Consider the following 27,811-nt stretch of genomic DNA (forward strand, 5'->3'; position numbering starts at 1 on the left):
TTCTTCCTTTGTATTGTTATTCGCCGAGTCAAAGGTAGAACTGTAATCATTTGTTATATAGTAAAAGATGGAGAGAAATAATGCTTAATTGAGATGAGTTATTTAATATATCTCTATACTTCAATCTTTTTATCTTTTATTTATTTTCTCAACCTTCTCCCTTTAACTAATTTCTTTGAGAAGAGTTAATTAATGAGTGAAGTGAGAAAATTAATTCATTTGTGTTGCCTTCTTTTTGATATCCTCAAGAGTTGAAAACAAGTGACCAACAATTGTTGTCGACCGTGAGCCGCTCGCACAGCCCTTCTAATCATGATCGTCCACGTGTGATCCAACACCTACAAACGCTTAGAACCGATCAACCCTAAGTCAATAGGGGATGACAACGCACATTTTGTAGAAGTTACCCTCTATTCCTTGAAAAACAACACATAGTCCACCCTAATTCATTCCAATGAATGCAAATACAGTTTTTAAACCCTAGAGTTTATAGATAAACGAAAAACCATGGCTAATAAAAAGAATAATAAAGTCATATTTCTCTCAAATTAATTGTTTTGGCCCCAAATAAATTGCATTTTTGCGTAAATAATTCAAGAACTATTTTATCCAATATTTTTGTGCTTAGTGTATTGTTCTTTTTTCCTATGTTTGTTGTATGTCAGAGTAGACTCTGTGATGTGCAACGGCGCTAAAGGTCCTACTCTCAATGATCTAGAATATATTGAAGAAGGCAAGTATTCCATGAACTCAAATTACTTACATTAAATGTTCATTAATGTTTTAGCTAAATTTATGCATCCATTAGAATTACCATAGTATTGATCATCATGTCCTTGCTCACTAGGAATTGAGAAGCTTTAGTAGATGAATGCTAGTGCTCTACTTCATAGATGATAAAGATGATTTCAATGTTTACTGAAACCAAGTTTAAAAGGTGTCATTTTAGCAACATGGAAAATAGGGACTTGAGCATGGAAGATGGGATTGCTCAAGTGCCTCACCCTAAGGACCAGTCGTTGAATGACTACCTAGGAAAACAAAGAACTAAATGGGCTCTAGTCTTGACCAAGTAATTAGAGGAGGCATTGTGGACATTATTCATAGCAGTTGGGGATGGGAGAAGGCCCTTTGGCCACATCTATTATTGGCTACGTGTTGGATGAGATGTCCAAGTTTTGCCTATTGCAAGGTAGCGATTGCTTCCAAATATAATTTTATGTCTGATACACATAGGAGGACCCTTTGAAAAGGTCTTGTAGTGAACCCTGCCACACTTCCTTGAAAGAGGTGAAGTACCTAGCTAATCCTGGCATATGGGCAACACGACTTGTAGGTAATAGAGTAATAAACAGATATACCAGTCGTGCTCACGGTTAAGAGCGACCTTAAGAACCACACATATTAGTGTTTAAAAAGAAAAGGTCATGAGTGAATGCTCGTGATGCGCTTTAAAGGTTCCCTATGATATGTAGTGGATGTTTCACTAGGGGATACAGTGAAACTTTTAAGTAGTGATTGTTTTCTGGTTGCTGGGCTATAGCTGCTTTATGAAAAAAATGCTTTAACAAAAGGGGATTAGTATGATTTCAATATTGAAATAAAACTTGACCAACTAAAAGCAATCATATGAGCTAACCCACAATATAGTCAGTCCATTTCTCCCAAAGTGGAATACTTTTTTAGTGTGAAATTACTCGCTCTTGCTTTTTGTACCACAATATATGTATTGTCATTTGTTTAGAAGGATGAGAACAGGAGCCTGGAACGAGGAATTTCAGGTTTATGACGAGTTTTATGCATGTAGTCAACCAATCGGTATATCATGTGTAGTGTTGGGGACTTGTTCTCAAATGCTATAAATTAAGAACAAGGCAACATAAAATGTTAAATGATATTGTCCTTCGTCCGTGAAGCATTATTCCTTTGAGGATAATGGGTTTTGGACGAAGGTTGATGATAGTATTATTACGAAGTTGAACCTTCGTAATAAACTTTCAATAAACATTGTAAGATAATGCAAAATAAAAGGCATAAAATGGATGAATAAATCACAGATGCATTATATTATATTCACTTAATATATTGAATCATTAAACACAATGATACCTATGCCTTGACAAAGGTTATATTCCGAGAGATGCGATTGCAAATACCAGAATGCGTGAACAGTAACGGAATACTGTTCACTATTTATAGGCACAGGACACAGCCTGTGAGAAATTACAAGTATGCCCCTTATAAAAACTTACAACATTGACTCAGACATTTATGGACTAAAAGGTCATTCTATCTTTAAGTCGGTTTATAATGCCGAAGCTTTACAAAGAAGAACCTTCGGCTATATTATACAAACAGCTTCATCCGAGGACCGCTTCTTTCTATAAGACCTTCGGCGACGAAGCATAGACCCAACAGTAGCCCCTTTCGCGGTGCTAGATCGTTTTTCGTAACGAGCTTGATCCGTGAAAAAAGTTTCTTAAGCTTCGGAGCGCCGAAGGTCTCAAAAACACCTTCCCTGAGCTCGTTGTCGAGAAACGATTCAATTTCCCTGCGCGTAGCGGTCCCACCTTGCAGAGTTACTGTTCGGTCTTCTGCGGTCCACCGTACAGCGAGTGCGAGCGGGTGTCCGCCTGGTGTAAAACTTCTGGCGCTTCGCCTTCTTACCTGCGGCACTATATAAACAGACGAGTAGGTGTGAAGTTACCACAGCATTTACTGCTATTTGCATTGTTTTGCTGCCAAAATTTTTAACCGTCGCCGAAGCTTGTTTGTCAGAATCGAACGAAGCTCCATCTTGAAGCCTGCTTCAGAGGAAAAAAAGTATTAAAGTTTCACAAGTTCATAATTAAATGGCCAGAGTCCGCTCTACCGCTAGGGTTGAGCGCGAGGGGGACGAAACTGAAGCTTCGGAGACTGTCCCTATCTCCGAAGCCATGCAACGATCCGGGCTAGTGACTTCGGAAAAGATTCCTATTGATGATGCAGAACAGGCAATCGCTGAAGCAGAAGGAGAAGATGCTGAGGAAACTGACCCCGAAGATGATTATCACCTTGCCACGCCAAGCAAACCCAGCCATTTGGACTTCGGGAAATCTACTGTTTCGAAGGCTGATCTGTCCAAGATGGTAAAGTCAGGCTATTTTACTGAAAATCAAAAGAAGCTATTACGCTTCGGGGGAGAAGAGACTACCCCAAAGCCGGAGAAAGATGAAATTGTTATTTTTAAAAGCTTCCTAAAGGCTGGATTAAGATTCCCCCTTCATGGGATTATTGCAGAGATATTGAAGAATTTTGGAATCTATTTTCACCAGCTCACCCCTAACGCTATCGTTAGGCTTAGTGTTTATATCTGGGCACTCCGAAGCCAGGCGGTGGAACCGTTTGCGGACAGCTTTTGCCGAGTTCATGAACTACACTATCAGACAAAGGCTAGAAAGGATGGATTACATGGCAATTTTGGGTGCTATAATTTTGCTTATCGGAAAACTACGAAGTATCCTGTGATCAGCTACCGAAGCAAATGGGCAGCAGGGTGGAAATCGGAATGGTTCTATGTTAAGGTTGATGACGATAAAGAAAAGCTTGTGCAAAGTCCACTCGAACTAACCTTCGGAGAAACCCGCCCCCAGTGCCATATGTTACCAGAGGGTCCGACTCAAAAAGCAATGTATGAATTCAAAATAATTGCAGAGAATATCAGTACAAGGGACCTGGTCCAGGAGTTTTTGGCTTTCAAGGTTTTTCCTAGTGTAAAAGAGTGGGAAATGCCGAAGCTGAAGGGGGAGAAGAAAAGAGGTGAACTTGTACGTTTGCCTTACTACTTCAAATTTAAGAAATACTTTAAAACTCCTTGCCAAGAGTGGCTGGATACGATTGAAGTGATGTGCAATGAGATACTTGGTAATTATTCCAAAAAGGAAGATCAATTGATGACCGCAGCCTTCGGCACCCGTCCAAAACGAAGGCTGAATCGAGTGTTGGACGCCTTGGGCTTCGAATACCCAGACTACGAAAATCTGAACAAAGGTGCCGGAGGCCAAAAAAGGAAAAGGGTAACTGAAGCCTTAGATGAAGGTGAAAAAGAGCCGATAAAGAAGAAAATTCCAAAGAAAAGGAAAGCTTCTTCTCCGAAGCAACAAATATCTGAAGCAGAAGAAACCCCTGCATCACCTTCTGCTGCTGTTGTTGAGGAAATTCTGAAGGTAATGACTGAATCCTTACCTGCGAAGCTAAGTCCACTGGGTTCTCAACTGACAAAGTTTTTTCAGAAGGACAAGGAGCCCGAGAAATCGAGGAAAACAATCAAGGCAAAGAAACAAAGAATCATTACCGTGACAGAGGTAATTGACAAAACGCCGCCAAGACCTTTGGCCCAAAAAACGCGAGCGGCTGCAGAAGGGGCGGATATTGAAATTGCACCTTCGGAGGCCGCAGCCGCCGAAGTTACCTCAGCTGAAGATTTGAATTTGGAGAGCACAATTGAACATATTGACCAAATGCTGCTAGACATGGCTGCAGAAGAAGCTACCACTGCTGCCGAAGAGGCCGTGACCGCAGCGTCAAAGAAAGGAAAAGAAATTGCTGATGAAGCTTCAGAAAACGAAGCCTTCGCGTTCCAAAACTTAGTTGGAGAACATCTAACAAAAGCTGAAATAGAAGAGCTTAAAGAGTATGCCCAATCCTGCGGATACAAACCTGGGGCACTCCTCTTCGGAGGCGTTGATGATGAGAAATTAGAGTGTATTCGAGACCAAACAGGGGCCAAAGTTATCAGTACTCTGTCCAAGAGTATTGGATTCCCGAAGCTAGAAACAGATATCAGCCGCTACCGACGACAACATGTCGTTGGTAGTTTATTTTACTCCAACTTCAAGGTGAATGACTTGTCCCTTAACTTTTATTGCTTCTAATAAAAACATGTCTGATGAAGGTTGTGTTTGTGTAGAGTATGCTATTGAGCAAAGCCTTGCAAATGCAACAAGATGTTGAAGATAAAAAGCATGAAGTTATAATTGGAAATTTAGAAAGTAAAATAAAGGAACAATCAGATGCTTTCGAGAAAAAGAACTTTGAGCTGCAGGCAACCGAAGGTTTATTGGCGGAAGCTGAAGCAAAAATATCAGAACTGAACACGAAGCTTCTCCGCCAGTCTGAGCAGTTCGAACGAGAAAAACAAGATCTTAATGCAAAACTTGAAGCCGAAGCTCAGCAAAATTCTGATTTGAGAAAGCTACTGATAGGTCTTCAAGAAAAATGCCTGGAATTTAGCAACAAGTGCATTCAACGACTAAGAAAGATTTTTTACTCAGTTGGAGCCAGCAGCGAAAAATTTACTCCCTCAGCTGAAGATATATCAAAAACCTTCGAACACATTGAGGGGGAGATTGACGAGCTCGACGAAGTCATAGCTGGGCATGGTGACTTTTGTGCCTGGGTGGCTTCTCGAGGGACTGCTGCAGCCTTCCTGAAGGCTGGCTGTGATCATGGGAAAATTGTCAATAGGCCGAATTTCACTTTGTCACCATCAATCCTGGATGACATCCCTGATCTCGCCCGAAGCATCTCGAATCGATTTGTAAAAATGATATGGACAAAAGGTGGTCGAGAGAAAGCTGGAGACGAAGCTCGCAGCCACCTTGATCCAGTAAGAAATCATACCTTGTGCTTACCTTTTCCTGTAAACTTGATTTTGACTTTCAACGACCTTATTCATGTAGGATGACGAAGCCGAAGCTGATGATCAAAAATGACGCCGAAGCCGAAGCTCCTTGGAGATTTAGATAGTAGACTGCAAACAGTACTTGAAAAACTTTTGAGATAACTTTTGTAAATGTAAACAAAATTTGTTTTTAATGTATTCTGTTCATACCTTGTAATATATCCTTAACCTTTCACTGATGTATGAGAGATGCTTTGATGTGGACGAAATTTTCTTTTTTGAGCCGAAGGCGAAAAAACACCTTCCCTTCTTTTCGTACGCAACGAAGCATAGGAAACAACATTTTCCTTTTTTCCGAAGCTCTTCTTCATAGAAAACAACATTTTCCCTTCTTCTTTGTGCACGAAGCTCTTTTTTCCCTTTCTTTTTTCTCTTCTTGCCGAAGCAACCATTTATGCGATGAAGATGTTTATCCTACATATGCCTAGATGAATGTTTATGAATGCAAATGCTATGGTGTAATGTGATGTGCAAATGAATGGCCAAACACGTATCCGAAACCATATTCATAGCCATTATTTTCTTAAAAACAATCACACCTCAGCTCTGCATTCCCTTAGGAACGACTTTGGAGCTTCTTCGCCTTTACTTTTGGCGGAATCAGCGTTGACTTTTCGCTGTAAGCTCTGCATTCCCTTAGGAACGTCTTTGGAGCTTCTTCGCCTTTACTTTTGGCGGAATCAGCGTTGACTTTTCGCTGTAAGCTCTGCATTCCCTTAGGAACGTCTTTGGAGCTTCTTCGTTTTTACTTTTGGGCACTCGATGGTCGCTCTCAGCTTTTACATTTACATTCTTTGGGGGATTTTGCTCTTATAAGACTAAAAAAGGAAATTACATATGCTGGCCCCATTAAAAACCTTTCTCCCCCTTTGGAAAGGAAAAGGGTGCCATGAAAGGAAAAATAAAAAATATGAAAAATTACATCGAATTATACATAATATCGCCGAAGCTCATCCGCATTCCAAGACCTAGGAATGTCATTGCCGTCCATATCTTTCAATCTGTATGAACCGGGTCTTGACGAAGATGTTACTAAGAAAGGCCCGTCCCATTTCAACTGCAATTTGCCCACTGTTTCCGGGTTGGCCACCCTCCGAAGCACCAAGTGCCCTGGCTCAATATTTTTTAGCCGAACCTTTCTATCCCGCCATTTGACTGTTTCAGCTTGATATTTATTGATATTCTCCACGGCTTGCAGTCTGATCCCTTCTAAAGCATCTTTTTCTATAGAATAAGCAGCTTCGGAATCTGATTCTGCCGAAGCTACTATCCTTATTGATCCGGCTTTAGCTTCCTCTGGAGTTATTGCCTCGTCACCGAATAACAACTTGAATGGAGTGAAGCCTGTAGACCTTGATGTTGTCGTGTTGTGGCTCCACACCACTTTGGTTAGCTGATCTGGCCATTTTCCTCTAGGTTGATTGAAGATTAGCTTCATTATTCCTGTCATTATAATGCCGTTGGCTCTTTCAACGAGTCCATTTGACTCCGGGTGCCTGACTGATGCAAAATGAATCTTCGTACCAATTTGGTTACAGAAGTCCCTGAAAGCTTCGGAGTCAAACTGTGTCCCATTGTCCACAGTGATGGCTTTTGGCACCCCGAAACGACAAACAATATTCTGCCAGAAAAACTTTTGGACGGTGGCCGAAGTTATTGTGGCTAAAGGCTTCGCCTCAATCCATTTAGAAAAATATTCCACAGCTACTACAACATATCTCAGGTTCCCTTGGGCCGGTGGTAACGGACCTAACAAGTCAAGGCCCCACCTTTGCAATGGCCAAGTGGGTTGTATGAGCTGTGTTAAGGACGAAGGTTGTTTTTGATCTCTTGCACATTTCTGACAACCTTCGCACTTTTGGACCAATTCTGCTGCATCCGAGGCTGCCTTCGGCCAATAAAACCCTTGGCGGAAAATTTTTCCAAGTAACGGCCTAGGTCCGATGTGAGATCCACACAGGCCTGCATGTATTTCTTTCATTAACTCTATACCTTCGGTTCTGGATAAACATTTGAGCAACGGAGCACAAACACCATGTTTGTACAACTCCCCTTCTATCATGACATATGGACGAGCTCTTGCCGCTATCCTCTTGTTATAAGCTTCGTCATCTGAAAGGAACTTACCCTGAAGGTAAGAGATGATCTCGGTTCTCCAATCTTCGCTAAAAACAGGAGATATATTAAGAACTGCTCTTTCAAGAAGTTCCACCGAAGGTGCTTTTATTGTTTCGAAGAATACATCCGAAGGTAAAGGCAGCCCCTGTGCTGCTGACTTAGCTAGCAAATCAGCATGCTCATTTTGTCCTCGAGGGATATTTTTGACAGAAAACCCTTCGAAGGAAGCTTCAACTCTTCGAACCATATCCAGATATTTTTCAAGCTTCGGATCCTTAGCCTTGCAACTTTTGTCAATATGGCCCGAAACAACCTGGGAATCAGTTTTAAGTATGGCCCTTCTGATTCCCATTGCTTTTAGCTTCCGAAGACCTAGAATCAATGCTTCGTACTCAGCAATGTTATTTGTGCAGTTAAAATCAAGCTTTGCCGCATAACAAGTTTTGACTTTGGAAGGTGAAACCAACACAGCAGCCGCTCCTGCTCCGAAGGTTCCCCAAGATCCATCACAAAACACTGTCCAAGCTTCGTTGTCTTTATTCGTTTCCTCCTCCTGAGCCTCTGGCGTCCAATCAGCAATAAAGTCTGCCAGCGCCTGTGACTGAATCGAAGATCTATGAACATATTCAATACAAAATTCATTGAGCTCTGCAGCCCATTTTCCAATCCTTCCAGTAGCTTCTCGGTTCCTCATGATATCCTTCAGAGGTTGTGATGAAGGAACAATTATGTTGTAAGCTTGGAAATAGTGCCGAAGCTTCCTGGAGGCCATCAAGACAGCATACAATACCTTCTCCAGCTCTGTATAATTTTTCTTTGACAAACTAAGAACTTCGGATACAAAATATATTGGGGCCTGCCTCTTGATTTGACCATCAAGCTTCTCCTGGACAAGCGCTGCACTTACTGCTGAGTGCGAAGCTGCCACATATAATAACAAAGGAGCCCCTGGCATTGGTGGAGTCAATGTTGTTAGATCTATCAAATACTGTTTCAATTCTTCGAAAGCTTTCTGCTGGATTGGTCCCCATTGAAAGACTTCGGCCGACTTCAGCACTTCGAAGAATGGTAAATTTCTCTCTGCTGATCTGGATATGAATCTATTGAGAGATGCCAATCTTCTTGTCAATCTTTGAGCCCCCTTCTTTGTAGTTGGTGGCTCCATCCGAAGTATAGCTTCAATTTTACTTGGATTAGCTTCAATTCCCTTTGTTGAAACCAAGCATCCAAGAAATTTCCCTTTCTTCACCCCGAAGACGCATTTTTCTGGATTTAATTTTAAGCCGGCTTGCCTGAAACTGGCGAAGGTCTCCTGCAGATCAGCAATATGATTCTCCTGCTTCGTACTTTTGACAATGATGTCATCAACATAAGTTAGCACGTTTCTGCCTATTTGAGATTGGAGAACCTTCGCAGTCATTCGGCTAAAACTTCCTCCAGCGTTTTTGAGCCCCTCAGGCATCCGAAGATAGCAATATGTGCCACTTGGAGTTATGAAGCTAGTTTTCGGCTTATCTTCCTTCTTCATCCAAATTTGATGATAGCCTGAATAGCAGTCTAACAGACTCATGAGCTCTGAAGAAGCTGCTGCATCAACTAAAGAGTCTATCCTTGGTAGTGGGAATTCATCCTTCGGACAAGCCTTGTTAAGATCTGTAAAATCGATGCACATTCGCCACTTGCCATTGGCCTTTTTTACCATAACAGTGTTAGCCAGCCATTCTGGGTACTTCACTTCTCTGATAACTCCTGCACTGAGGAGTCTTTTGACTTCGTTGCGAGCACCTTCGGCCTTATCATCTGACATTTTCTGAAGCCTTTGCTTTCTAGGTCTGAAGGATGGATCGACATTGAGCGAGTGCTCGATAACATCCCTATTAACTCCGCATAGATCATTGGCTGACCATGCAAAAACATCTTTGTTATTGAACAAAAACCTTATCAAGGTTTTCTCCTGCTCTTCGGATAATTGGGAGCCCAACAGCACCTTCTGCTCTGCTATGTCCTCACATAAGAGCATAGGCTTCGGCTGATCTGCTGAAGCTGCTTTCTCCCTTCTGAATTTGTACTGTTCACAAGCTTCAGCTCCATCTATATTATGGATTGCTTTTGAGTCAGTCCAATTACCTTCGGCCCTTCTTGCAGCTTCCTGACTTCCATAGATAGCAATGGGTCCCTGATCCGAAGGTATCTTCATGCAAAGATAAGCAGGATGAAGGATTGCTTCGAAGGCATTAAGAGTACCACGACCAATAATTGCATTGTAAGGGTATTCCATGTCAACAATGTCAAACACAACTTGCTCAGTTCTAGTATTGTTGATGAATCCGAAGGTCACTGACATGGTGATCTTGCCCAGTGCCACAATCTGTCTTCCTCCGAAGCCACAGAGAGGATGTGTAGCATCATGAATCTTATCTTCTGGCTCTTGCATTTGTCTGAAGGCCTTAGCAAATATGATGTCAGCTGCACTGCCTGTGTCAACCAAGACATTATGGACCAGAAATCCTTTGATAACACAAGAGATAACCATGGCATCGTTGTGTGGGTAATCTTTGAGCTGAAGGTCCTCTTGGGAAAAGGTAATAGGAATGTGAGACCATCTTGACTTGATGAAGGGTCCTTGCACCCCAACATGTTGTACCCTTCTCTGTGCTTCCTTCTTCTGTTTCTTGTTAGCTGGCTCTGAGGACGAGCCACCTGTGATCGGGAGCACCAGCTTCGGGTCCGAAGCAGCTCCAGCTTGGTTGTTGAACGAAGCCATCAGCTCAAAAAGTGGAAGTGAGTTCACTGGAGGTGGGCGCCAATGTTGGGGACTTGTTCTCAAATGCTATAAATTAAGAACAAGGCAACATAAAATGTTAAATGATACTGTCCTTCGTCCGTGAAGCATTATTCCTTTGAGGATAATGGGTTTTGGACGAAGGTTGATGATAGTATTATTACGAAGTTGAACCTTCGTAATAAACTTTCAATAAACATTGTAAGATAATGCAAAATAAAAGGCATAAAATGGATGAATAAATCACAGATGCATTATATTATATTCACTTAATATATTGAATCATTAAACACAATGATACCTATGCCTTGACAAAGGTTATATTCCGAGAGATGCGATTGCAAATACCAGAATGCGTGAACAGTAACGGAATACTGTTCACTATTTATAGGCACAGGACACAGCCTGTGAGAAATTACAAGTATGCCCCTTATAAAAACTTACAACATTGACTCAGACATTTATGGACTAAAAGGTCATTCTATCTTTAAGTCGGTTTATAATGCCGAAGCTTTACAAAGAAGAACCTTCGGCTATATTATACAAACAGCTTCATCCGAGGACCGCTTCTTTCTATAAGACCTTCGGCGACGAAGCATAGACCCAACATGTAGTTATGGCATCTTCCTTTGTTAGCTTATAAGAGTGTCTACTAGTGGAAACTTTATGAACATTTGGTTATGTATAATACTTTTATTCACTATTAATAAAGTACTGTGCTTTTAATATATCATTGTATCACGAAGCTATGCATGTAATTTCGATCCTGGCACATGTATAGTGATCATTCGGTTTTGTCCTTAAAAAGGGGGTGTAACACATGTTGTTTTTCTTGGGTCCACTTTCTAGTGTAGTTTTTTTATGAATCACGATCTTAGACCGATTCTCATGTTTTCACCATTTTTGTGAGCATCCTAGAACTATCGAGTTATAGATATTCTTAGGCCACTAGGATTCTTAGGGCACTAGGATGTACCTAGACTAAGACAATATTTTCCTAGCTAGTTTCTGCCATAAACAATGAGTTCTTTAGATTTACTACTCATGTGAAAACTTTAAAGAGAAAGAGGGAGAGAAATATTATTCATCATCCTAGGTGATCATCACCCACCCTAGCATGACTTAACAAATTGTTAAGTTATCCACAATTTACTTAATGATTAGTTAAGTAATTATAGGGTGGGTGATCATCACCTAGGTGACAAATAGCGCTGCCACATGTGTGCGCGTGCGCGTGCGTGTGCGTGTGCGTGTGCGTGTGTGTGTGTGTGTGCGCGCGCGCGCGCGTGCATGGTAGCATTATCTAGTGTACTAACATTAAATCATGTTCGTCGGATCCACCATCTAAGGCTAAGTGCAATCCCACCTCTTCTCTTAGACTGTTTTCTAAAAACCCTAGGTTTTCATATAATCTATCCTCAGGTGAGATTGTGCTCAGTTGTAGATGGTTCATCCGATGGACAGGGTTTGATGTTAGCATATTAGCACCCTAATCCCTTTTACACTAAATATGTTGTTCATATATATTCACTATTTCATTTATTTATTTGTGGGTTAAGGCAACCCAACATGCTTTTTAGCCAACACCAACTCTGAATTACGATATTGAGGTGTTGTTGAGTTATTATTCATAGAAAGTTTTGTTCTTTTAGGGGGGTGTTTGGCACCGCTCAACTCTAAGAAATTTAGCTCCACTCAATGAACTCTATTATAGAGTAGCTCCACCGTAGAGTTGGAATAGAAAAAAGTTGTTGGGCTTAGCATCTAACTTCAGCTTCATGAATGATAGATTTTTAGAGGAAATGCCTCTTATACCCTTGTTCTAAATAACCTATATGTAGGTGGCCCAACTCCATCGTTTCTTTCTCACATCTCACTCACCTAGTCATCTCTCTTGATGGAAGTGCGACAAGGACAAGTTGCTCGCCCATTCATGAGAAGGCGCACAGGGATAGGCCCATTCTTGAGGAGGTGCACTAGGACCCGGGTCGCCCATCTACATGGAGGAGGTGCGACTAGGGAAGTCGCCCGCCGATGTGGAGGTGGCGGCATGACAGGGGAGTCACCCGGCTAGCAATGAGGTCTTAGGCGATTGGCGTGGAGGCAACAGGAGCAAGCTCCACGAGGTCCTAGGCGATGGTGGTAGCAAGCGAGGCAAAGTGGGTAGAGGATTTTTTCTGTGAACCGATATGGGAGAGTGTGTATGGGGAGGTGAATAGAATGAAATGTTTTATTGTGTAATCAGTGGCAAAGGCGGATAAATACTTTGAAACTCCATGAGGATATAGCAAACCTCACAAAAACAAGTTATTTATGGAGCAGAGCGGTCCAAACACCCCCTTAATCCACCGCGAGCTCGAGCATTGATGTCCAAAGGACAAGCATTAGCACATGCCCTTTTATTAGGCCTTGTTTCAATCTCAAGAGATAAACTTTAGCAGCTCTTTTTAGCTGCTTTTAGTCATTTGATGATCTAAACAGAAGAGCTAATGGTGGTGTGATAAAATTTAGCAACTATTATCTCATAAGTTGCTCAAGGAGTGCTAAAAGGAGCTAAATGTGGGCCAGGGAACCCCATTTTCCACCCATACCCTCTAACCCCATTCCCTCTCTCTCCGCATTAGGGGCATGGGTGTCTTTTTATTCCAATATGCTAAACTTTATTAGAGTAGTCCAAACACCCCAAAGAGCTAAAATTTAGCACTTCAATTCATATAGATAAAGTTTAGCAGGAAGCTAAAGTTTATCCCGTGAGATTGAAACGGGGCCTTAGTTGTACACAACTAGTACAGTTCTACGCAATTTTTGTACAGTCGTTTAGGGTGGTGGTGAGGGAGTGGGGAAGTGTAAGGCCATCTCCAACTATTTCCCCCACATTTCTCCCTCATCTGTATTTTCTATAATATTTTACTACAACACCCTAAAAGATACTCCACCCACATACAAGACGTCTCCAGACTCCAACCATTCATCTTATCCAGTTTCTCCTATATACTATAATTCAATTATTTAACATTTTCTCATCAATTTTTGAAGTTTAAAAAATCATGGACTATTCGTACTGTCATAATACACATTGTTATCAAAGTTACGGCGCTTAAAAAGGTTAATATCACACATAAATGGAAAAATTAAAGAATATGGACATTATAACTCACCTTATAAGGGGGGAATTTCTCCTCTCTCTCCACATATGAGGTGGACCGTGGCCCGTGGGGGCTGTTGGAGTAGCTCCTCCCCATAAGACATGGTACGTGGGGTGGGGCGCTTGTGGGGGTGTGGTTGGAGCTACACTAAGAGTAAGTTTAATAATATAGCCAACGGGACACTTGTGGGGGGGGTGTGGTTGGAGCTGGACTAAGAGCAAGTTTAATAATATAACCAACTGCTGAATATAAGAACCTTTGCCGCCGAACTTATAGTCGATATGTATAATATCAGCCCTTTATAATTAATACATGGTCCACTTGTCACTCTCACAAAAAATGGTTCTCGTGTATATAAGCTGGCTGTTAGTTTGTAGCCCACTTCTACTCTCTCTTCTATATCAGCATTTACCCTAGAGATGGCAATGGGTAACCGCAACCCGATACCTGATGGGTATTTACTCCATTAGGGTATGTATATGTGCTAAATATTCTACTCATGGGTCTCTTATTGGACAAAAACCTTCGCCCAACAAGTAAACGGGTATTAGAACGTCCTGCCCCCACCTATACCTGTTAACACATGGTTATAAAATACCCAGTACAAACTTAGCCCAAAAACATGCACTTGAACTTTAGTCATCCATCTTTTTTAACTATTTAACAACCCTTTAGGCCATATAGAAAGTTTAACAACTATTTAATGACAATGTAATGAAACATGTAATGTGTTATGTGATATTATACTAGTGTTGCTACTTTATCCAATTATCTATGATGTTGTTGAATGTATGATTGAATGGTACTAAAAAATTTGTAATGGTATTTAGATGGATATACTTGACGTTGGTATAATATACTATTTTGATATATGTTTAATCTTTACTCATACCCATATGTGCATGGATACGAGAGTAAATCCATACCCACCAGTAAATATGAGTGATCTGACGAGATTATTTTTTGTCATGGATATAGATATGGGATAGTAATGTCTAATGGATATTTACCCATTACCATCTCTAATTTAGCTAGCTTAGGCTATCTACAGCAGATTCACTATCATATCTCCTATCTTATCTTCTATTTCAAACTCTACTATATAAACAGTGTCAAACAATATCTACAATTTTGTGTCTTCTATTTTACGTTGTCTACTAGAGACAGTCTTACAACCGGCTATTATACTTGCTCTAATGTGGAGTTGTGGACCTCCTCAAACTGCGCCTCTGTTCATGACTTCATGTATACAGGCAGGGAGATATAATAATAGCAGACTGCACAGTTTCCTTGTGCTAGACTTTTCATGCACTTGATTTTCATGGATTTGGACCATCAAAATTCAAAAGTCCCTCATGCATTTTATTTACCTTGGGGAGGAGATACGAGGGTACAACAATCAAATCAAAGGATATATAACGACCGTCGATTTAAGAACCTACGAAAACATATCTGCTTTCTAGGTTGATGATAATGCTCAAAAACTTCTAAAGATGAGCGTTCCTCTGTTATGATGCATTCATAGGCCCTCGGAAGAAAAACGAACCCACCTGGCCACCTCCGATGCTGGATCATGAATTACTTGTTTGATAATATGGTACGATTTTCACGTACTTACACTGCCCCGACACTCAATAAAGACCCAAAAATTTCCACCATAATGCACCAGCAACTCCCCAAATTACAGCATTGATTGCGGCTGTTATAAAACCCAGCTTGAATACATCCGGAAGGTCAACATACCCCGCTGCACGAGAAAAACATCAGGTTACTCAGCACAGAACAAATATTAAAGCTTTATTTATTAAAGCGCCTATAAGGATGATCTAACTAAAACAAGCAAAAAAAATCTTCATATGTCTACTATGTGCAGCAGCCTGTGCTTTCTTTTCATTATAAAGCTCCATTTGAATTATCATTTTGTTCTGAGCACAGATATTGTTATGGCAAGTGGAGTTGTTAGATAAGGAAAAAAGAATAAGTTTGTATGATTTGGATTGCTAGGATAAGGAAAGATTTGGTTAGTTAGAATAAAGAAAGAATTAGGAAACAGATTTAGGTTGATTTGGTTACCATATTTTCTTAGAGGTTAGGTAAGCCTCACAAGGAGAAGAGATGTATCAATCTAATCAATCAAGAATTTAGGATATGACATCCGGTATCGAAGATCTAAGGTTCCGACACCACCAGCCCAGGGCACTTCTTGTGCCAGCCCCTAGCACCCTGCCCCCTAGGCAAATCTTGGCCCTAGAGGCACCTTTTGTTCACGTCCCTAGAGCATTTCATGGATCGACCTCAAGCGCCTTGGCCTTTGGGGCACTTCTTGCACCATCCCCAGGTGCCCCAACCCTCGGGCACTTCTTGCGCCAGCCCCGAGCGCCTGACCCCTAGGGCACATGTTCCGCTCGCTCCTTAGGGTACCTCAACATTGGGGACTTCCCGGTGAGGCACACAGACCAATAGCCATCCAACGAGAAGACATGGGGTCCTTTGCAGGCACACCCTATGTAGTGTTGTCGCATTCCGTCACTAGCCTCCACAAGGGCGTCTCTGCTAGTCATTATTGCGACTACTCCCAGGCTTGACACCCACCAAACTACTCCATGGGATACAGGTGGTTTTACACATGTCACACCATTCCATGGGAACATCGACATCTGTAGCCATGACCACCAACACAGCTGTCTTGAAGGAGTAGAGTGGTGTTGGCAAGTGGAATTGTTCGGACAAGGAAAGAATAAGTTAAATTGATTTGGTTAGTCAGAATAAGAAAAGATTTGGTTACCTAAAAGAGATAAATTAGATTGATTTGGTTATGATATATCTTTAGGAGTTAAGCAAGACTCTCTATATAAGAAAAGGAGATGTAACAATCTATTCAAGCAAGAATTTAGAAGAAAAACCCTTCTCTCTTGCTCAATCGTGGGCAAGGCCCTTGCCCAATCCCCTTGCGCTCTCTCAAACCTAGCCACCACCACAATAAATATGAAGGTAGTTTTCATGATCAAATACACTTTCATACTTAGCGAAATAGAAGTTGATGCTTGAAAAGAATTTAGTAGTAAATGGAATCGACGGAAAGAACACAAAATATGGTGCATCAAGATATGTTCTACACTACAAATTGCATACCAGTAGAAGTTAATCAGTTAATTAACCGCTCTGTAAATTGGTATTGAAAACCAGGCTTGAAACATGGAATGTAGCAATCGAACGCAGTGGATTGCGAGCAAACTTGGAAAAATATGTACTATTCAACAAAAGAGATGGAAAAGCACAATTACCTCCAAAGTATACTGCAGATTGCCCGCTACTATAGTGTGTTAGTGCTCCAAAGAGGTTTGCATTGTATGCCAAAGCAAGTGCCGACATTAGAGCTGGCACACCAGCTGCTAAATGCATCGCAAGAAATGCTGAGTATAAAGCTCCAACATGTGCAGTTTGGCTTGCAAATATATAGTGAATAAAGAAGTACGAGGCCTGAAGGACAACAAATGCTGCAGGCCAGCTCAATGAGAAAGATTGAAGAACCTTGGCAACACAATTCGACATCCAGGACACAATCCCAAGGTTAGTAAGCTGCCCAGCCAAACCAACTAAAATAGCAAACCAAGCTAGGGTGTCCCATGCAGACTTCTCATTCAAACAATCCTCCCAGTTTAGCACTCCAAGCACAAGAAGTATTGAGAGTCCAATCATTGCAGCAACAACGCTGGATACGCCAATAGTTTCCCTGCCATATTAGAAACAGGCTGAGTCTTTTGTGTTCCTCATCAACAAAAAAAAGGAAAACTGGATATTTATGAATCATATTGACTCTTGGTCGTAAAGAAGAAAGAAAATTTTAGCTGCCACCACAATCATGAGTGGAACCACAGACTACTACAGGAACTTTTCATGGAAAACTCACAGAACAATGCTCCTCAGTGCTCTGTGATGTGAACATTATCACAATAACAACTACAGCAGGCACCAGTCAAGAAAGGTACTTGTGCTCTTGAGCTGCGTATATATACTTAGGTCCTATTTAGGAATGCTTCAGCTTCATAAATTTAGTAAAAGCTTCAAACAATCATGAAACTGAGGTTACAAACTTTTAAAAGACATTTGGATAAGTCATTTTGTTTCTTATTTAGATTAAAAATATTTTTAAAACTAATTAAATTTATATTATACACCACAGCTTCACGCTGAAGCTGGAACCAGAGCTGTGCCAAACACGCCCTTGCATGATTCCAAAAACAGTGAACGGTGAAATTAAATACAAAAGTTCAGTTACCAAAAGTTTAGTTACAGATTGCAAGTCAATTCATGGGGAAAATTCTCTTTAAAAAGAAAAGTCTTACCCAAAAATCCATAGTGAGACTGCAAGAAGCATCGTCCCAATCATGACCCATTCATTTTTTGTTACTGGACCCATGTTCTTTAGCTTCTCGGCAGCTAATGCTGGGGCTTCAGGAGTGTCCTTTATTTCAGGGGGGAATATTTTGTAAATCAAATAAGGAGTCACTAAAAGCCCAAGAACTGCTGGCACGCTAGAAACCTTGAACCAAGTAATCCATGGGTTTCCGATACTAACACCAATCTCCTCTGCTAACTTCAGACACAACAGGTTCTGTGCAGCTGCTGTCAAGAAGAGAGCACTGGAGTTCGCAGCTGCCTGTCAATCAAGCATCAGAAACCAACACAGTAAATCCATTGATCAATTTTTAAAATGCACTAATTATTAAGAAGCGAAAACATAACTAGTACAACTACAGAGGACACAAGTCCACTTAAACACAAGAAACCACATATAAGAACACTCACATTTTGAGGCTAATTTCCAATTCAAATGTAAGATTTCAATTTGTTCAAAGAAAAATATATGTAGTCATGTACCCACAATTAGTTTGTGCTTAACAAATGGATATCTCACTGCTTCATCGATTAATTATGGTTGTATCTCAGCACATCAAAATTATCCTTGCAAGTACACCCTTCGTGTCAAATCATAATGCTCACTTAGTCTGAGTGTGCACAGAAGCTCCACGCTGATGGAGATGGGACGGGAAGAGGATGGCCGTGCGGGAGCCGTGATGATCACATAAGCTCCACGCCCGGCGGTGAACAGGCGAACAGGGTGAGGCAAGAGTAATCCTTTCTTTAGATTAATACTTGCTTTACATTCATGATTACAACCAAAAGGACTATATAGTCCGGGTCCTCCTAACAGACTCCACATCCTGAGACTTATCTCCTAAGACTTAGCTAACGGACTCCTTATTTTAAGGACTGGATTTGTTGCATAACAATCCTGCAACAGAACATATCTAATCCTCCTCTAATCTCTTATCTGCATCGACCCCTACTATGGGCCGATCAGCTGCCCTTCTGGGCCTTCGGCTGTACACTTTGCCGAACATAACATTTGTCCCTCCCTCGACGAACAGCTCGTCCTCGAGCTGAAAAAGAGGGTACGATGCTTTGAACTATTGCATAGGCTCCCAAGTGGCATCTTCTGGCTGCGCTCCATTCCACTGCACTAGCACCCGCCATTGCTCGTGCTCTGAGGACCTTCTCTGGAGTTGGAAGCAGCCACCCATTCTCCATTGGCAGCGTATCTGGAGGCAGCAAGGGTGGGGTGCACCGAAAGGGTTTGAGGAGTCCCACATGAAAGCCATCGTGGATGTGCGCCCCTTTTGGCAATTCGAGTCTATACGCCACAAAGCCCACCTTTTCAATCACACGGAAGGGTCCTGCATAGCGTGGTCCCAGTTTTCCTTTGGGACGGTCGACTGGTGACTGAGCCTGTCGATGTAGAAGACGGAGCCATACCCAATCATCAACACTGAACTCGAGCTCGCGGTGCTTCCCATCATAAAACCTGCATGCATGTTCTTGAGCTTGTAGTAGCCTGTCTCGGAGCTCCCCAAGGAACAGATCGTGCTCATGGAGCATCTGGTCCACGACTTGCGTAGCAGCAGTCCCAAGCTGATATGGGATGAGTGGTGGAGGATCTCTACCATAAACTACACGGAATGGGGTTGTTTTGAGAGCTGAATGGTAGGATGTATTGTAGCAATACTCTGCCCAAGCTAGCAAGTTCACCCAAGCCCTAGGCCGATCCCCTGTGATGCACCTCAGATACATGGCAATTGTTTTGTTGACTACCTCAGACTGACCATATGTTTGGGGATGAAATGTTGTACTCATTCTCAGTGTGACCCCTGCTAGCTTGAAGAGATCCTTCCAAACATGTCCTATAAACACCGGGTCCCGATCACTGACTATTGAGCTTGGGAAACCGTGTAGTCTGACTATACCATCAAAAAATGCTCGGGCTACTGTAGCTGCTGTGTACGGGTGACTTAGTGCAATTAAGTGTGCATATTTAGAGAACCGGTCTACCACTGTCAATATGACTGATTTTCCATGGACTTTTGGCAACCCCGCAACGAAATCCATTGCAATATATGTCCATATTTGCGTTGGTACCTCCAACGGTTGAAGCAGGCCTGCTGGTTGTGGAGCTTCAGTTTTGTTTTTTTGACAAATGACACAGGATCGTACCCAATCCTTTACTAGTGCCCTATGCTTGGTAAGGAAGAAGTCTGTCCTTAACCGATGGAGGGTTTTTTGAATTCCGCCGTGTCCTGCAGAGTGTGCAGCCTCAAGTATTGCTGGGATAATTGGTGACGAGGCTGGTACAAAAATTTGTTGTCCATGCAATATTAATCCATCCCTCATGTGCCATGGATCCCCCAAGCTGCCCTCCTGGATCTGTGCATGTAGGTGCTGCCACTCCCTGTTTTGTGCACAATCTGCTTCTAATTCTTTGTATAGCTGGAATGTGGGTGTTGAGAGAGCATAAACAGATTCCTCTGGTGAGTCGCGCCGCGGCAATGCATCAGCTACTGTTGATAACCGCTGGTCCAACATATTCCACCTTGAAGTCAAACCCAAATAGTTTACTTATCCACTGATGCTGGGGCACTGTTGATAACCGCTGGACCAACATATATTTGAGGCTAAAATGATCAGTGTGCACCACAAACTTCCTGCCCCATAGGTATGGACGCCAATGTCGTACCAATCCTATGAGTTCTCTTTCATATGCTGCTAGCTTGACATGGCGTGCTGCAAAAAGGCCGACTGAATAAGGCTATAGGTCCCTGGTATTGGTGGAGGACAGCACCAAACCCAGAGCCCGACGCGTCGCAGTCCACTATGAAGGATTGCTCAAAATCTGGCAGCTTGAGTACCGGGGCTGACGAGAGGGCCTTTTTGAGTGTTTGGAATGTTGAGTCTGCATCTGGGCACCATTTGAAGCCTTCTTTCTTAAGCAAATTGGTTAATGGAGCCGCGATGATTCCAAAATCCTGGATGAATTTCCGATAATAGTCTGCTAATCCCAAAAACCCCCGTAGACCTCGTGGTGATTGTGGTATTGGCCATGATGTTACTGTCTCAACCTTGCTGCTGTCTACGGCCATCCCCTTGGCTGATACTATGTGGGCTAAAAATGCCACATAAGTAGCCCCGAAGTCACATTTGGACTGTTTGACAAAGAGCTGGTTGGTGTGAAGAGTTTTCAGGACTGCCTTGACATGTATGAGGTGTTCTGACCACGTTGCATTGTATATGAGAATGTCGTCAAAAAATACGAGCACGAAACGACGGAGGAATCGACCCAATACTTCATTCATCAAAGCCTGAAAAGTTGCAGGAGCATTTGAGAGGCCAAATGGCATCACCAAAACTCGAAGTGCCCATGGTGTGTCCGGAAGGCTGTTTTGTGCACGTCCTATGGGTGGACTCAGACCTGATGTCTGATGATAACCAGAGCGGAGGTCCAACTTAGTGAAGAAATGGGCCCCATGAAGCTCATCTAGTAGCTCATCGACCACCGGTATAGGGTATTTATCCTTACAGTTTTCTCATTCAGTGCCCTGTAATAGATGCAAAATCGCCATGAATCATCTGGCTTCTTTACTAGAAGGACAGGTGCCGAAAACGTCGAGGTGCTGAATCTGATAATGCCTTGCTGTAACATAGTCGTGCATTGTGCCTCAAGTTCATCTTTCTAAAGTTGTGGGTACCTATATGGTCGCACCGCTACAGGGGTTGTTCCTGGCAATAGGTGGATCCTATGGTCACACCTTCTTGCTGGGGGAAGGCCAGTAGGTGTTGCAAAAACCGCCTGGAACTGCTGGAGTAGGCTATCCATCATAGGCCTGTGTTCGGCACTTGCTGTTTTGACTGCCCAGACTGCAGGGTGCATGTGAATGTCGTCCCGAGACGAGCCCAAACCTTTCCACAAAATCTTCTTTCCCCTTCGCCAAAAGGCGAGACACAAGTCCTCTAGGTCCCAAAGAATTGGCCCCAATGTATGCAGAAACTGGACGCCGAGAATAACATCAATGGAGTCAAGTGGAATAGCATATGCATCTATTAGAAACTCTTCTAGGCTGATAGTAATGCCCATCCTATTGGGAAACCTGCAGCAGGTGACTTTGTCACCGTTTGCTACCATGGCCTGGAGACCATTGTTGGGGCTGTACTCCAGTTGCAGAGCTCTCGTTGTGCCCAAGTTGATGAAGTTGTGCGTGGAGCCCGTGTCTAGTAGTGCTGTGAGAGACCTTCCCCTAATAGAGACTTCAACTGCATTGTGTCTTCTGATTGAATGCCAGTTAAGGCATGCAGGGAAATCATTGGTTCTTGATCTGGTTCTGCAGTGCGCCGGATCTTCGTCTTCCTCAAAATCAGCGACCTCTAGATAAAAAGGCCGAGGGCAACGGTGTCCCCGGACATACTGCTCGTCACAGTTGTAACAGAGCCCCTGACGTCGGCGCTCGGTCATCTCAGCTGAGGTAAGTTTCTTGAATGGTCGCTGCTGTCCTGTGCTGGGTGCTGCAGGGATCACGGGTTGATGTGCTGGCACTGGTACTGACGGTCGTTGAGGTGGCCGGTGTAGGGACTTGCTGGAGTTTGGTGTCGGGTGGGTGTCGAGCGCCTGCGACCTCTGTTCATATGCTTGTGCCAAACTCAGGGCGTGATTGAGATCACGTGGTGCCATGAGTTCCACATCGATCTTAATACGCTTTGGAAGGTCAGTTGCAAACAGGTGCACCTTCTGCTCCTAGGAGAGTGGGGCTGTCTGGGCTAGCGGGTCCCAAAATCTTTCCTGGTAGTCATCTACCGTCGTGCGGAAGGGAAGGCGTGCCAATTCGCCGAGAGGATTGTTGCGTAGTGGCGGCCCAAATCGGAGTTGCCAGTGCTGCTTGAAAACTCCCCACGACAAGGAAGGCTCGTCGCGTTGAAGCTGGGTGTACCATGTCCGGACAATTCATGTCATGTGATAGGAGGCAAGCCAGACTTTCTCCTCCTCTAACGCGTGTTGTCCTTCGAAGAACTGTTCACACCGATTTAGCCACTGGAGAGGATCTTCCTTGCCATCAAACATGGCAAACTCGAGGCAGTGGAAACGGGGCACGCCTATTGTAGCAGACTGTAATTGGGTACTGGCCACTATGTGTGGCATTGGCTGCAGCTGTGGTATGGGTGATGGGGAATGCGGGAAAGGCAGCAGATGGAGTGGCCACTATTCTTAAGGTGTCGCCTAGGCGTCCAGGCGGAGGTCCAATGCCTAGGCGCCTTGCCCGCCTACCTCGCCTAGGCGTCCAGGCGGTGGTCCAACGCCTTGTCTCGCCTTATCGCTTTAAAAACCATAGGAGTGGCAGTGGGGTGGTGGAATCAATGGTGGAATAGGTGGTGGTCGGGTTGGTGGTGGTGGTGGGTTGCTGTGGTGGAACGGCGGCGGCCCCTGTCGTGGCCGGGGGCAAGACCCCCATAACCCGACATGCAGTAGGGCCCTTCTGGCGGAGGTAAGACGACGGCTGGTTCAGGCGGCTTCTCGATTGCAGCCACGCGGGAGGAGATCGAAGACATCTAGGTGGCGAAAATCCCTAGTTGGCGCTGGATCTCTGCCAGGGCCGTCGTGACCGACTCCGAGGATGGTGATTGGGCGGCAGAGGAGCGTTTCATCGCGGCATATCTGATACCAGGTTGGTAGGAACTCCCCTACTGCGAAGATTGTACGTATGGCTGGTGGAGATGGGATGGGAAGAGGATGGTCGTGCGGGAGCCGTGATGATCACAGAAGCTCCACGCCCGGCGGTGAACAGGCGAACAGGGTGAGGCAAGAGTAATCCCTTCTTTAGATTAATACTTGCTTTACATTCATGATTACAACCAAAAGGACTATATAGTCCGAGTCCTCCTGGCAGACTCCACATCCTACGACTTATCTCCTAAGACTTAGCTAACAGACTCCTTATTTTAAGGACTGGATTTGTTGCATAACAATCCTGCAACTGAACATATTTAATCCTCCCCTAATCTCTTATCTGCATCGACCCCTACTGTGGGTCGATCAACTGCCCTTCTGGGCCTTCGGGTGTACACTTTGCCGAACATAACATATACATTTGGATTAAGCAACGAAACAATATCCTTTCTATCTCTTCCATAGGGCGCCAAGGGTAAAAACTTTGCCTCATTACCGATCATGACTATGGGCTGCATAGAGGGTCCTGCTGTAAGCAGAACAAGTCTACACCACCACCTTCCAGTCTTCAGTCCAGGAGACATTGTTCAAAATCCTCGATGGGAGAGATCCCCCGACCATCCACTCCTATGAGCCAGGCGAGACGTGGGTTGCTGTGGTGACCAAGTCTGTGGCCAAACGTCATGAGCTTCTTGCCTATGTCCGCCTTGAGCAAGCTCAGGTCATCTACAAGCACTGCCTAGTCAGAGTCCCTTCCTACCATCACACAACATGGACCCATTCTAAAAAAGGACAGATCTAGCGTCGACGGCTCCCACGTGAGTGGGGTTTGAGAAAGGAATAACCGAGGCAAGACTTACCCCTGCATTTTGCAGAGAGGTTGTATCTAACCCCAAGACCTTAGGCTCAGTCGGAAGGCTTCTCATCATTGCGTCAGGCCTGTCCTTCACGGACCCATTCTAAACAGTTTATAGATTTGTTCAGTGTCTTCTGGTATTTCAGAGCAACCAAGGAGGCACTCACACAGACTCCCAAGGAATTCTTCAACACCATATACATATATGGTGAGAGCAATTGCAAGATTGATACTATAAACACGATCTTATACAGAAACAACAAGAAGGTAAGGACATAGAGTAGCAACTGAAATCTATAAACAATGAGACTCTGATGTTACTAATGCATTACATCACATAACTAAAGCAAGATGTTGGCTACTAATTAGGTGAACAAACACTCAACCAGCACTAGAAAAAAAACATTTGACCAGTGCTAGATCTACAGGGGGGGTGCAGTAGCAGACTAAGGCCGTATGCACAAGAATCTACCAGATTCTTTAGCAATAAAATGAATACACATGTATCTATAATTCTATATCTGTGTATCACTGTATCCAGAAAATAGCCAGCTGAACGCTAGACTAGCAAAATGATTAGTATACGATGCACTACGATTCATAGAAATGCCATGTTTGTTTCACGGCTTTCTTTGCATTGAGTCAAGTGACCAACAAGGCAAACAACCATAACAAATATTTTTAAGGATCAATTTGTTCAGTCCTTCAAATCACTGTTATGCAATCAAATGACTCAAACTGCACTCAAGAGTGAACACGGTTTTTCAATTCAGTGGTGATTAGCATCAGTGTGGATTTCTATGAGACACTAAATAATCTTAAGACGCAGTTTCCATTAGTAGGCCCTATCATATTAACAATTACAGAGTACAATAGTTTTAAGCAAGGCTAATAATACAACTCGTTCTATTTAGTAGTTAGCTACTCTAAGGCCCACTTGTTTGTCTCACGTATTTTCTTTTCTTGTGCATAAGCTGACGGTAAACTTAGGGCCCGTTTCTCTTCTCTCCCCCCTTTCTCCTACTCGGCACACATCCCACTTATAATCTATGTAAGAAGTTCACCCCCAACAACAGTAACAGTGTAACAGTAACGGATGCAGCTATCACTATCAGATTTCCGAAAGAAAAAAAAAATGCATGCAGCATGCTTCTGCTTCTAGAGATATAAGCACTAGGCAGGCACATGCACCGATTCATCTATCTGGAACAAAATTTAAAAGGCTCAGAGCCAAAACGAATATCTGATATAACAGCGGGATTTATTAGACTGGTAACATCTTAATGTAAAACCAGCATGCATCTGCACTGCATGATCAAGCATTCAAGCGCGCCGTTGTTACCTGTAACTGCGATTGCACAAGATAAGAGCCGAGTTTCTTCGCCGATGGATCGTTGGGCTTGCTTCCGGACGAGAGCGATAGCGACTTGACGATGGGAAGGAAAACACCTCCAGCCCTGGCCGTGGTGCTGGGCATGGCAGGGGAGATGAGAGCCTCGCTGATGGCAAGCCCATAGGATAGGCCCAAAGTGCTGCGCCCCAGCCATTTGACGAAGTACGTGGCGACGCGGTCGCCGAGTCCGGTTTTGACAAAGCCGCGCGCGAAGAAGAAGGATATGACGATGAGCCAGATGACTTCGTTAGTGAACGCCCCGAACGCGGCGGTGAAGGGGAGCGTGCGGGTGGCGACGGTGGCTGTGAGGCCAAGGAACGCCCACGCACCGACGGGGAGCGGGCCGAGGACGAGCCCCGCGATGGTGGAGAGGAAGATGGAGAGGAGCTGCCAGGCCTCTGGGGTTACCTCGGCCGGCCGCGGCACGAGGAAGCGGACGGCGAGGCCGGCGGCAAGCGAGAGAAAGAGGGGCAGCGGTTTAGCACCGCCAGATGCCGCCGACGCCGCCGGCTTAGAGCTCGCTTGAGAGGCCGATGCGGAGGCGAGGAGCGGGGGCAGGTGGCGGCGAGGGATAGGTGAGAGGTGGGAGGCGATGGGGGGTGAGAGGGAGAGGGGATTGGGGTAAGAGTGGAGGTGGAGGTGCAGATGGCGGCGGCGGAGGTGGCTATGGGAGGTCGGGAGAGGGAGAGCCGGTCGGTGGGTGACGGCGAGCCGGAGGCTCTCCATTGGTGGCGGCGGCGGCGGCGGCGGCGAGCGCTACGGGCACTGGTGGCGGCGGAGAGCAACGACAGGTAAGATTTGTTTTTGTTTGTTTTGTTTTTATAAAACGGGGAGCTGGAGAGGCGTGATCTGTCACTGTCAGGCTGCTCTTGACAGCAGGGGTAGTGTACTAGTGGGACCAGTTTCTCTACTGTACTGTACAATTGTACGTATGTGCGGATCTCCTTCGGTTTGATGACAGATCATCGCAACCAGTTTTGTTTCAGGAATCGGCGGGGTGGACCCCATCGGCAGTGAGAAGGAAGATTGGGATCGTCAGGTGTGGCTGTATGGTTCAGATGTTGATATGGGCGGAATCTACGGTATTGCCTATGACATGACGTGCATCAGTGCCCACGTCATATGTCTCGTGGTCACCGTCTCTACCCGTTCGGGTACTCCTCTGTTCCTCACGCCTTGTTTCGGGTATTCTCTCGCTAGCTCTAGAAAATTTAATAGACGTGGTAAAATAGTTGTGTTTGGAGCAAAAATTAAGAGAAAAAATCTAACCACAGTCAGCTAAACAATCTAACTCCAACATTACAAACACCATAAAGTTTTGAGAGATAAAAGTAACAATGATTTGGAGTAGCTCCTTTACTGCTATAAAATTCTTAAAAACGACATATATTGTTTTCTCATAGCCAATACCAATGGCGGGTACATTCTAAATTCTTCATGTGCATAATCTTATTATATATAAAGCAAGTTCAAGTTATTATGTATAAAGCAAGGTCAGATTGATCTTCATTACATTCATTTAGAGCTACTACATCTAAAGTTTTGAAGCAGAACTGCTATAGAGTGGAGAAAAGCTATACCAAACATCCTATAGGCAATGGCCCTTAACACCCACTCCAACCATCAATCACATTACCGATCGCACTATCGAACATCGTAAGCTCACCTCAACATCACATCGCTTTTTTACAGATTTATATTGCAAATGAAACATTGTTGAATATATAAATAAGCAAATAAAAATTA

At 43.7% G+C, this 27,811-nt stretch overlaps 1 protein-coding gene across 1 annotated transcript; it reads right to left on the reverse strand.

The window, feature by feature from the left end:
* Positions 1-15,111: 15,111 nt before the first annotated feature.
* On the reverse strand, positions 15,112-26,910 carry LOC541644 (plastidic general dicarboxylate transporter). The gene is made up of 4 exons (NM_001111399.2): positions 26,015-26,910; positions 18,115-18,428; positions 17,053-17,501; positions 15,112-15,515 (listed from the first exon to the last, which is right to left on the reverse strand). Exons 1-4 carry the CDS (start codon positions 26,789-26,791, stop codon positions 15,400-15,402), a joined length of 1,656 nt encoding a protein of 551 aa, NP_001104869.1. The 5' UTR covers positions 26,792-26,910; the 3' UTR covers positions 15,112-15,399.
* Positions 26,911-27,811: the final 901 nt, after the last annotated feature.

Source organism: Zea mays, chromosome 1, assembly GCF_902167145.1.
Source record: "Zea mays cultivar B73 chromosome 1, Zm-B73-REFERENCE-NAM-5.0, whole genome shotgun sequence".
NCBI lineage: Eukaryota > Viridiplantae > Streptophyta > Magnoliopsida > Poales > Poaceae > Zea > Zea mays.